This window comes from Apteryx mantelli, chromosome 4 (assembly GCF_036417845.1).
Source record: "Apteryx mantelli isolate bAptMan1 chromosome 4, bAptMan1.hap1, whole genome shotgun sequence".
Taxonomy (NCBI): Eukaryota; Metazoa; Chordata; class Aves; order Apterygiformes; family Apterygidae; genus Apteryx; species Apteryx mantelli.
In genome coordinates, this window is record NC_089981.1 from 29,945,804 (window position 1) to 29,958,368 (window position 12,565).

Consider the following 12,565-nt stretch of genomic DNA (forward strand, 5'->3'; position numbering starts at 1 on the left):
GAGATACTTTACATAGATTATATTTATTTAACTGGCAAATACAGTGCAAAAGAAAATATGTTCAATATCTAAAGATATTTCTTGGGTCAGAGCAAAATACTGATTAATTGTGGACTTTCATGTTATTTTAAACATAGACCTCCCCCTCCAAAAGGAAAATTTCATTTAAATTCTGTCATGAAAATGTCATTTGGATAGTAGTAAACTCAAATCAGAGGGAATACTTGTACTTCTAAAGGTTTGGACAAACACCTCGTAGGTATGGTCTACTCTGACTCCACCTTGGAGAAGTATGGACTAGAGACCTCCTTTGCTACAGTTACACTGCACAACGCATCCCTAGCTATAGGTTCAAATGGTATTATATGATGTTGCACTACAGTACATCTATAATGTGCAGACATACTATTCAGATTCTAAAAGTGGGAAGTGAGAAATTCCTGAACCACGGCAGATGTTAAGCAATCTCTATTGATAACTATCTGCTTGCACATTCCAAGATCAGAGTCTGCAAGTCCTTTAACTATATATATATATTTTTAAACAATAACCAATGCCATTTCACTGAAAAATCATCATGGGGAAACTTGCAGAAAAAAATGCAGAATCCTCACATTCCCAAATGTTACTATTGGAAGGCCTTATCTGGCCTGATCATTTTTGGAGGTGGGGGGAAGAAATACTAACATTTTCAACAGGAATTATATCTGTGACAGCAATCCTGAAAACCAGGAGCAGTCAGATCAGCGGAAAATCTGTATAAAAATGTACTCAGAGCATGCAAGTTAGGTTTAAGGCTTTTTACATAGAACTTAGAAACTTTTCTGAAGGTGTCCAGTTACTGGAAGATAGTGCTTTCCCCAAACTTTTCAGAAAATCTGCATTGCACATTTTAAGATGCAGCAATTTCTCTGCTTATATAGATCTGACATGAATGGAATTTCAGAATGGGAGTTCACCGGAGACCATTAGTGTGCTTTCACCAGATGCTGTCTTGCTACCTCTGATGAGGTTTTACCTTCCTGGAAGAGATTTGTGAACTCGCAGTTTTCGCAGCAATACATCAGGAATGCTGGGCATGACATCCGAGCTATTCTTTGTCTCTTCCTCTTCAGTGGGGGAGGGGAGAGGTGAAGGGCCTAAAGACATTTTCAGAGGAAAAAAATTCTTATCATTATGTCATTTGAAAAGTTATGCATTAATAATAAAGTCAGCATCTCACAGCCAAATGGGACTTATTAACCTGTGTCCTTTTTGAAATCAGTGGGAATTTCACCCCAAATCTCCTGGAAGCAAAAATGAAGCAACAACAAAAGGTTCCCCATCCCCTAGTGCAAAGTGTTACTTCCTTTATTGCATATGGTGATACATCACTCATCTCTTCTTTACTGCTGAAGTACAGATCCCTTGTCTTTCTTTTGAGCAGTGACAACAAGAGTAACCATTCCAATTGTCATTCTTTATGCAGAAAGAATGAAGTAACGCATTGTCTGACAGTCTCTAACGCACTGGAAAATAATCATTGTATCAGTATTTTTCCGAGAATCCAAACTGAACTCAAATATATTACCTGACCATCTAACCTAACATTTTGCACTTGTGCTTTATCAGTGCAGTTATATAATTTTTGGAATATTTTAGCTTATATTTTGAAATAGATTGCTGCCATTTTCTAAAGATTTAAAAGTCATCTTCCAGGAAGATTCCTGGTATAATATACTATAATACAGATTTTGTGAACCCCTTATGACAAATCTATGGCATGTACGTATTTGTGCTGTATTTTCATTGAAACAGGACTTAAAGGTTATAACTGTGTCTTCTATCACTTTCATAAGGACCAAGACATGGCTCTAAGTTATTGCAGTAGGTTTTCTTTTAATTTCATGTTATTTAACTTTTTGAATTTCATTTTATTTAATTTCATATATGATAATTCCCTTATCCCCTCCTTTTACAGAATTTAACAAAGGACTCTTCTATTGGAAAGTCAGGACTTGTGTTTTCAAACCTGAACTTGGAAAGATATCTTTGTAAAGCTTGCATGTTCATTTAGCCTAACAGACAGACTCTTAGACTTGGAAAACAAATAGAACATGAAAAAGCTCAGATTCTTTAAGTGTGGAGAACAAAAATGTGAAAGGCAGATTCTTTCTATCTACATTTTAGTTCTGCGGATCTTCTTAATATTTAAAATTCCAGCACTTACTTCAGCACTATCATGTATGTCCTCACAAAAAGCCTGCCGAACAATGCAACGTCTCCAATCTAATGTATCCCACTAATCTAAACTTCTGTAATTGCAATGTTGTGTTTACTAAGATGATCACAATAACTTGGCATTGATAATAAAACCTGATGGAGCCAGTATATTTGATTCATAACATAGTAATAATGAAGTAGCTGGCTCTTTCCTATTGTTTAAGCAAATTATTACTTTAGTTAAAAAGCACTAAGTGGCTATAATGACAATTCGAGGAAGTAAGTCTCCCTAACAAATGAACAAAAGATTTGACCCCTCACTTGTTTTCCCCACTGGGGACATGGAGCTGACCTTCAACTCTCTGGTTAACATTTAAATGAGCAGTTGCCTTAAAAAGGTTTGTGACACTTATGAGACCTTGGCTGAAAAGCTGAATAAAATAATACTTAGCATTTGATAATGTTTTTCTCTCACACGTTTAAAATCTGCCAAAATTATACAACAGACTGGTAAAATGGCAACTGTTTTACACTCTCAAACACAGCCCACTGAAAAAATTCTGCAAAATTATATATTAGCAAAGTAACAAGAATAATACTACCATATCTAAGAATTTTATCAAAGATAAAATCACTAAATAGAGGAGGAGGACAAGAAGTGTCTTAATTTTGTTTTATACAGACTGAAGATGAGATTTTTTTCAGAGATAATATGAACCACAATATCTCTGCCATCTCCCTGTGTAACAGAAACTTTAAGATCTTATGAAACAGCTCCAAAGCAGACAAAGCATTGCACCTCTCACACTCTATCCTTTCACTGCTGCTCCCTGTTAGGGGACTGCACAGGGCAAAGGGGATGATCTGGGCTGATGTATCAGAAGATGCATCATTCACCTTCTCAGCACTAGAGTAATCAATAGTAAAACCAAAAAACACCACCAGTTTGGCATAGACTGCTATCGTGTGTAAAGAACTTACTTCACTGAAGAAGATCTGTAATGACAGCAGCCAGCCAGGGAACTCCAAAGCTCTGACTCTGGAGTATGGTTAGGGCAAAGGAGGAGAAAGGGGTTTGAATCTCTGCTTATCCAACTTTCAACTCAATCAGATCCCAGGAGATCTGACAAGTTTTGGGACGAGCCCCATAACTGATTCTACCCCTGTTCAGACTCTTGATATAGAAAGAAGAATTCCTTCCAGGAAACCTCTGCAGAAGTGGCCTTCTTCCAAAGATAGAATGAGAATATAGTTGGACTGAGGTTAAAATTTTTAAGAATGCACTACAAATATTTAAAATATAATTCTCAAATGTGGATAACTAGAATTTGTAAGTATCAACAATACAGGTTCAACTTAAACCTGTATTTAAAGCAACTACATAAAAGTGGTCTAACTGCCTACTTCCATACAAAGCTTTTACTAAGAACTTAGGTGACTAGCTTTATTTATTAAAATAAAGGACCAAAACAAGGCCCTTCTTCATAGTCTTGTCACTGATATTAGTTTCTTCACATTGGTTCATTTGTCACAGAGGACCATGTTAGCAAGCTTTTCTTAGTCTTCTAATAAAAAGTGATCCACTGAGTTGAAATGATAGCTCCTCACAAGTACTCTGTATAAGCAATTCAAAACCTGCAGTTCAGTAGAGTAGTGCAAGTGTACCACACCCGGGCTACAGGCTCTTCCTGGACATACATGAGCATTGTCCTATTGCATTGTGTATGCCACTTCATGTTTCTGTGGTCTTTCTAAATTGCAAACTGTAGCTCAGTCAGAAATTATGTACCTTATGGACAAAAGCTTTGTGGATGTGGGTGATCCACATTAAATAACGACTAAAATTAGATCCTCATAATTGTCCCTTCTGACCCTAAAAATATGTGAATTAGCAAAGTGAAGAGAATTAGGAAAAAAAAATTATTTCAACTGTCTTTGGATCTTATCTTGGATAATCAGCTTCAGCTCCTCCCATATTAACCTTCTCCATTTCAGTCAGTGTGGCCTTAAAAACACACACCGAACAAGTTCCGACTGAACTACTTACAAACAAATACCTAGTTTTGGTTTAAATACTTTTAATTGATCACTCAGCAGTTATTTAGTTTTTCCCAGTCATTAAATTGTCCTCAGGATTCTATCTTTGCCCCTTATTTCTATTCCGCATCTGTTTAGAAGCAGCTTCTAGTTACCATATCTCATTTGCTTCTGCTAGATTGGAAACTTCTGTAGATTGGTTTCCGTTTCCTTAATTATATAGAACTTTAATCCTTCTCTTAAAACAAACAAACAAACAAAAAACAAACTGAGCTAAGAAATCTTATTATGAGGCATATTTTTCCAATCCTTCAATCATACTTACGTCTCTTCTCTGGCTTTACTCTAATCTATCCACATTTACATAGGGCTGTGGACTATAAGTGAAGATGCTGTTCCAGTTTTTGCCATACATACATTAAAATAAACAAGAATAAAACATTCCATCTCTCATTTCCAAGGATCAATCCACCCTTGTGGCCACAGTATCTTGCTGAGTTCACATCCATTCAATGCATCAGTGCTGAAACTTTTTTTTCAGAATGTCACTAATACTCAACATAGTCCTCCACTTGGTAAGTATAACAGAGACTCTGTTCCAGATACACAACTTGCATCTGGTTGTAGCAATACCTACAGTATCTGCTTGGCTCAGCTCACCAAGAAACTCAGATCCACTAGACTCTATTAATTGTAATTTACCACCCCCTACCATGATTGTCTCATTACAAGTAATATTGTAACTGCGCAAAAACATGTTTTTTGTTTTTTATTTTCCATATCAGTTAATTAGAAGAAAACACTGTATAACAGACAGACATTCCTTCCAGCTTTTATGATACTGCACCTTTTTCCTGTTCAGCTGCTTCACTAAGTTCAGGAAGCTTAAGTCCAACTAAGTTTTGATTTCTCATCAAAATATGCTCCTGTAAAGAAAAAGAGTAACATTTCTAAACATACTAGAACTAGAAATCTCAATTTAAGTATCCCTGCAGTGTGAACACAAAATATAACATTCACTTTAGTTAATGCACACAATGGAGAAATTCATATTAAATTGTAGTCAGATATTACATTGCATTATATATATACACACATACCTTCACACACACATACACTCTTAAACATTATGTACTTAAAATTTAATACATACTTTATTTAGCAAAATTCATGGTCAAGCAAATAGAGATTTGCAACACACGCTGATTACTCACATATAAAATTTGAGTTTTAGTAAATGAAAGTGGATGAAAAAACAATTTTGGATATAGCTATAGTAATAAGCAAGTACCCTAGAAATGAGAGGGGGAAAATTCAAAAAAGGAGATACATGAGACTGCCACTTTGTTGACTCACACCCAAGCTTGGTATGCTGTAGCTGCAAGTTTATACTTCATTGTTACTGTACTCTGTCACTATTCCCCACAGGCAGGAAGAACGTACTCTTGAGGATGAAACTTTGTTATTTAATTTCTCTTTCTACTATCTTCTTATTTTCTACTTTCATATTCTCAAATATATTTAAAATCCATAAGCACCTGTTTTTGTTAAAAGTAGACAATTCCTTCTAGACCCAGAGTTCAAATCTCACCTGACTTGAATTGTATCTCACTTGTGTTTGTTTTCTTACTGTTTGCGTTTAACAACTTCTAGGACATTCAAAATTATATGGCTTAAATGTCTGTAAAAGAAAATTCCCAGTACATATATACTCAGAATATATAAACAGGAGAAGATGAATAACTAAGTTCTCATTCCCAAGCAATATGATGGGAATGAAATAACCTGACTGTAGAAATTGAAGTTCTTGCCTACATTTGCATTGTGTTCATATTAAAAAATTAACTACTGGAGGTTTAAGAAAATATTCTTACTATGCTGTTATGGACAAAAGCTACTACTTTTTTTTTCTTTAAAGGTCCTTTTTGCTATACACACACATGTTAGTTTCTTTACATTGGTGGGTTATCATTTCATACCATTCCTACTTTTTTCAATACAATTGCTAATTCTTAGGGTTTAATTCCTAATTTCATCAATCATTTAGACAATTATTTAACAGTGGATTAATTTTTAGATTTTGTTGTCCAAGTCTATTCTTCATGAAGCTGACAAAGTTTTGCTGTTTTAGAATTAGGGACTGTCAGTCTGGCAATCCTCTAACTGCTCTTGCTCTCAGAGACACCAGTTCTAAAACACTAGGCACATTGAGACATTTTCTGAGGATGTGCGGTAAGCAAGAAAACAAATTAAAACAATTTCCCATCCTCTGAGATCTTGCAAGTTAGCTTTATTTCAAAGGCCAATATTCTTGAACAACAGGACTACTGCCCTTGAAAGTGAGAATGTTAGGAGGTACACAAGACTCAAAAACAGTAATCTGAATCAAGTAAAAGTAATTTCTAAATCCAAAGAACATTTACAAATAATATATAATATGCAGGGGCTTGTCAGTCCTTAAACAAAAGTATAGTAGCGGTCTTCTAACTTCAGCTAAATTTTTCTGTTTATATGCAGGTCTCAGCCCACTCATACAGAAATCAATCAATTAACCAGTACAATGTGAGGGCCTCTGGATCCGAGGACAATTCTGAAGGAGCAGTAAAAGCATAGCACAGGGAAGAAAAGGAAGTGCAAGAACATAAGTGCCTCTTTCAAAGATGTTTGTTGTTACATCCTCAGGAAGGAAAGATTTTTCAGATCTAAAATTCTCTTTCGAAATCAAAATAGATCATTTTACTCCCCAGTATGTTTTACAAATGACATGACAGTTAATAAACTGCTTCCTGTTTATAGGTCATGCACACTATCCAAAAAAGAGATATATTGTGTTTTATGTTCACCTTTCTGTTACCAGGAAAGCAATTAGTCTTTGACACCACTATTACAGTTTTTCTCTAGGGGCCAAAAATTGCATGTGTAAGAGCATGGTTGATGCATATTTGAAGAGACAAAATTTTTTTTAACAGAATTAAGAAATAGAGTAATTCCATGGAATTTAGCTATAGGTTACAATTTACTAAAATTGCAAAGGGAAAAATATGATACAATACTATGTTGATCTTTCTGAAGCTGCTTCTCATTACATTAGCATACATTTCTCATAATAATAAAAACGATATGCAAGTTGATAGTAGTAAGAGATAAAGTATTTTTAAAACAAGATCCAATTGATGGCTAGGACTCACCTCTCTGAGTTTTGTCAATTTCTGCATTCGCACTGGTTGAACTTGGATTTGGAGGTCTTTGAATGCTGAGGCTTTTAACTGATTGCTGGACTTACTGGCAATGGTAAAGCTTTTATCTTCCTCAGATGCTAATTTAAAAGGTGTTTTATCTTTCTGTCCAGGCTCCAAGCTATCCCATGACACAGCTCGTAGCAGAGGAGGACGGAGTCCACACACTTTAAATTCTGGTTTACACATAACTTTATGGTCCCTAGTTTCTGGAACAGGAATTTTTAGCTTTTGGTCTATATTTCCTATTCCTGGTCCCGGCAGATGGGTTCTTAAAGGAATATCATTTTCTTTTGCTTTCTTGAGGAATGGTTTTCCAAGTTCACTTTCACACACATTTGTGCAAGTGTTAAGAGACGTTCTGCCACCATCACTACCTGCAGTGGAGGATTTAGGTAAAGAATCCATATGCTGACGTGGATCAAAGTTTTCTTTTTGATCGGAGAGTTTCTCTTTGGAGTTTTCAAAACCAGCAGAACGAGGAACCAACCTTCCCTGAGAAATTTTTCTTTGATCATTCAGCCTTCGATCAATTAATCCTTTTGCAGCATTCTGAAAGCAAAGTGATACATACGAAACAGAGAAACAAGTGTTAATTCCTCTTTTTCCTTGCCCCAAAGACAGATTTTCATTTTAAAGAGCCATTTTCCTTTTCAGTGTCATTCGCTTTTAAACTATGTGCTGTTGACAAGAAAAATGATTTTTAAATGGTACTTCAAAGATACAAAGAAGAGATTCCCAATTCTTTCAAATCACCTCCTCCCACTCCAGAGTTCATTATAGTTACTCATCATCTCAATCTAAGGTTTGCCTGAGTACACAGCTTTAACCCCGTATCTTTTAGCATTGTAACTTTTCGGATTTCTTCCTTCGATTGAATATATGTTTTCTATTAGCCCCTCACTTTCCAGCGGAAAAAATTATGGGCTTGTACACATATTGTAATTTTCCCTCCATGTTTCTCATGTCTCTAAGTCCCTTTCCATTTGCCTTTCTACTGGTATTTTCAATTTTATATAATTGAATACTACTGAAAAGAGTTATTAATATTTACTTCAATATTCTGATCAATCCATGCCTTATCTTTAATGCTCTGACATGTTTGAAGGAGTTATGCCAATTAAATTACAATTTATTCTCTACTCTTCTATTTTTCCTTGGGATAAATAATTTGCATTGCTTTACAGGGTGCACAGGACTCTGGCAGCTTTAACAGCCTGAGTGCTAGAGGTCAGAGATAACGCTCTTACTTACAGACTTCAGGGCTGAGGAAGGAAGGTGGTGTCATGTTTCTCTTCCTATTCTCACTGTGATACAGTAAGATGCACAGATGACTGAGGCAGGTGCATTGAATAGATGCATGCAAATAGTTCAAAATCTTACTGTGTGCATTACCACAGGTTATAATTCGGCTGCAATCTCCATAGCAGAACCGGCAAAAGAACATGTGCCCAACCTTGGCTACTTTGGTACAGAGTCTGTATTTTGGCTAATGGCACCTCTGTCGGCAATTTAAGGCAACAGACAAACATCAAATCTATCTGTGGGCTCTGCCCTAAATATGTTGCTACTCCTCTCCTTTGCAGTTACTGCTCCTGAATTCTGCTGCTAGATTGGGGTTTTTTAAGTCTTGCCTAACCTACTCACGGCCAAATGTCTTTAAAAGGCCATCTGAGCTACTGTCTGATGTTGCCTAAAGCAAATTAGGAAACATTCGCATAAACCGCTCCACTAGTAGGTGCGCAGGACAGTAACACCCCATCAGCAGGGCAGAACACTGCTGCTGATGGGCAGATAGGTACAGTAACCTCTTCCACTGAACCAGATGGGTCTGGAAGAGGACGACTGTCTAAGACAGCAGAATGCACCAAAGTGCCTGTAGTCAATATTTTTACTTTACTTCTAAAGTTATTTCATGTATTGATTTTCATTAAGATAGGACAGGAATAAAAATGCGTGCATGATAGGATGCAAAAACTGGCTGTAACCCTTTTTCCTCCATTACCTTTGCAGGTGCTTCATGACTTCTTAGTTCACTATTGTTTATCTCTTCACTTAGTGAACAATCTTTTAACCTTTTTAGTCACAGTGACTATTCGTGCTAGGCAAAACAGGCAGATTTTGTGCAATGCTTAAATTAAAATGCTTACCTCTGTAGCTTGCCTGTCATCTTCTTTCACAATTCTGTTATTCTAGCAAAAAAGGGGGGAGGGGTTGTATATGTCTTACAAGATTTTCTTCCACATCTATGCTGCAAATCTTACATAAAGATATTAATGAATGAATTTTGAATCTCTTAACTGTTTTTACATTGCTTGTGACAGTTATTTATGAAGAATCGTCAGGATTTTTTTTCCCCATAGACTAGCATTATATTGGATCTTTCCCATTTTCTATACTTCACAGTTCTCTATGATTCTCCAGCACTCATTACCTCATATGGATTTTGGTCTTCAGATTTAACATTTATTAGTCTCTTACTTTGCAGAAAAAACATGTCAATAATCTTAGTTTGGTATGCAAAATGATAATGAAAACATCCTGCTTTCCTTAGGGATGAATAGGGCAGCGTAGCGTAGTATGGTACTGCAATGATCAGCATACTGTGCAGAGTACTCAGCTTTTTCTTACCTGCCCTGCAGACACTGACTCGACACTAGTGGTTGTACATACATCAGACCCTAGAAAGACAGATATCTGATTAGGGCATATACTGATCTTTTTGCTAAAAATTTTACTACAGCAATAGCAAATATATGCATGCACACCTACATATACTATATGAAGGTTGAAATTTAAATGCACAATATACTATTTGTAAGGGAAAAATAAAATCTAAAGTATAGTACATGAATGACCGTTAAAGCTTCAGTTATTGAAAAGGACAAAAAAATATAGAACATGTAACCTAGCGGCATCATAGGAATAAAAATATAATATTCAAAAATATATAATGTTGGCATTCACGAGCTTTGTCATATTCAAGAGCAGACACTTCTGAATTTATAGGTTCTGACTTCTTCTCAAGAGATAATAAAAATGCATTTTTTGAGAGTTTTAAAAAGTCTCGGTTTGAGCCCGTATAGATCATTTTACCTGATGGAACTGGAAGAGTGAGAGAGTTGCTCCGAGATGCTACTGGTGAAACTTTAGGACTAAGCGTAGGGGAAACTGCTTCATTAAAACAAAGACAAAACAAAAAAAGGTAATTTTATTTATTAGGCTTGTGGTTTCTGAATTTTTAAAATTCAGCTAAAACATTAATCTCATAGTCAAAGTCATATGTTTGTCCACAGCCTGATAAGCCATTTTAATTGCCAATTTGTTCATGAGGAACTTAGAATAGGTTTTAAAATCTCATATATCTGGCATAAACTAATACAACTCTGTTGATACACAAAACTCTCATTCCCCTCAGTTTGCTGAGGCCGTATGCACTGCCCCTCCAAAGAAGAGGAGCAGACACAAAAGAATGATTCATCATGTACTTACAAAAAAAGGAAAATTTAATTTAAAAAAATGCATAAAGGCTTTTTATCTCCAGAAAGCTTCACACAAATTTTAAGACAGAATTTTGTTTTGAAGTAGCATTTCAAAACTAAATGAAAACATTATTTTAAGACAAAATGTCATTTTGTCCTAGTTTTCAAACACTTTATGAGAGGAGGAAAAATAGTAAATTCATTTGGCACTCTAGAACAAAACAATTTATTCACATTTTTAAAGTAGATCTAGCCTGACTATATTCAGATTAAAGATCTGTGTAATTATGTCCACGGGGGGCGGGGGAGGGAGGGGGGGATGGTTTTTGGCAGTATCAATATTTTGCCATTAGCATTTCATTTTGTGTACAAAATATACTTTAGGTAGAAAATCATCATAAACAGAAATTTTTGACCAGTTTTTTAGAAGCTGATAGAAATACTTCATGCATTCTTGTTGCAGTGTTTGCAGTGTGTCATCCAGACACCTGAAAACCTTACAGTCTTTCCCCATTACATCTGCATACAGAGATTGGTCGTTTCTGTTTTACACTGAACTCTGAAGAGAGTCAGAGTGATTTTGACTTTCAAATTAGTGAAGTGTATGTACACATTACACTGAACACGTGTTTGTGCATTTGCAGATCTTTGAAGTAGAATATAAAATCCTGTTTTCAGAATCTGCACCTACCTGTGGGTGACTCAGGAAGGCTGCTTCTTGACTTTCTGCCTCTGCGCATTAGAAACCTCTCACTCACTTTCTTTGCTTCTTCTAGTAATTCAAGATTCTTCTTTTTGTCTTCCTCAGATATTTTGACATCTGGCAGCTGATCATTTACCAGATCAATCACATGACCAGTGTTGTCTGGGTAGCAAAACATCAGAATTAGAGCTGTACATCACATGTGCAGATAGGTGGGGCATTTCAGAGTATCAACAAGTACAAAACATATCTATAAATTCAGCTTTGAGCTTGCATTAATTAAATATTCATGCCTACTCATCTTCTAATGTTATCTTCTTGAGTTTAGAGTAGGTCCTTGAGACACAGGTAACCAACTGAGATTAAGTCATTAGGATTAAAGATGCTCTCATACATGAAACTGGCTTTTCCTGATGTATCCCCATAATTCAGTTTTTCTAATTTACCACAGTGAAAGCATCTCAGCTAGAATCTCAGCTGGCATTTCTTTTGCAGACTCCATTTCTCATGAATTTTGTATGTCCAGTTTTTCAAGGTTGAAGTCCCACCAACTCACCTGGCAAAGATTTATGCAAACTAATATTAACATCCATCAAATCATCTATAGAGTAAGGTGCAGGGTTTGTAGTACAGAAATTTTGTTCTATGCAGATAGAAGAGCTTTTTCCACCAATGCAGAAACAACATTAAAGCTGCATCTGGCAAAGCTGCAGGCAGCGGAAACTGAATAGCCAAAGCCTGAGAGTTATTAGGCTGCTTCAAAACGCAGGGTTATCAATCTCTACCATTTTGTGGACCTGCAAGAATTTTCCAACAGAACTGCAAATCCCATTGTTAAAAGACAGTGCTGGAGATTGCTAAAAAGCAAAAGTGAAGTTCCTTTTCCTCATGCTGGTATGTTAGAT

General features: G+C 35.9%; 1 protein-coding gene across 8 annotated transcripts in view; it reads right to left on the bottom strand.

Moving 5' to 3' along the window:
* The window catches only part of IRAG1 (inositol 1,4,5-triphosphate receptor associated 1), an 85,058-nt gene that overhangs the window by 22,245 nt on the left and 50,248 nt on the right, over positions 1 to 12,565 (bottom strand). For 6 of the 8 annotated variants that reach the window (XR_010884077.1, XM_067296126.1, XM_067296129.1 and 3 more), the window contains 7 exons: positions 11,649 to 11,822; positions 10,572 to 10,649; positions 10,107 to 10,156; positions 9,626 to 9,667; positions 7,428 to 8,027; positions 5,087 to 5,165; positions 1,019 to 1,139 (listed from right to left, as the gene is read on the bottom strand). Coding sequence is in view for 7 of the 8 variants with exons in the window: in XM_067296126.1 (XP_067152227.1) it covers positions 1,019 to 1,139; positions 5,087 to 5,165; positions 7,428 to 8,027; positions 9,626 to 9,667; positions 10,107 to 10,156; positions 10,572 to 10,649; positions 11,649 to 11,822 (1,144 nt within the window). In the remaining variant the exon portion in view is untranslated. The remainder of the gene's footprint in view (positions 1 to 1,018; positions 1,140 to 5,086; positions 5,166 to 7,427; positions 8,028 to 9,625; positions 9,668 to 10,106; positions 10,157 to 10,571; positions 10,650 to 11,648; positions 11,823 to 12,565) is intronic. The other 2 variants (XM_013957913.2, XM_067296128.1) reach the window with 2 other exon arrangements.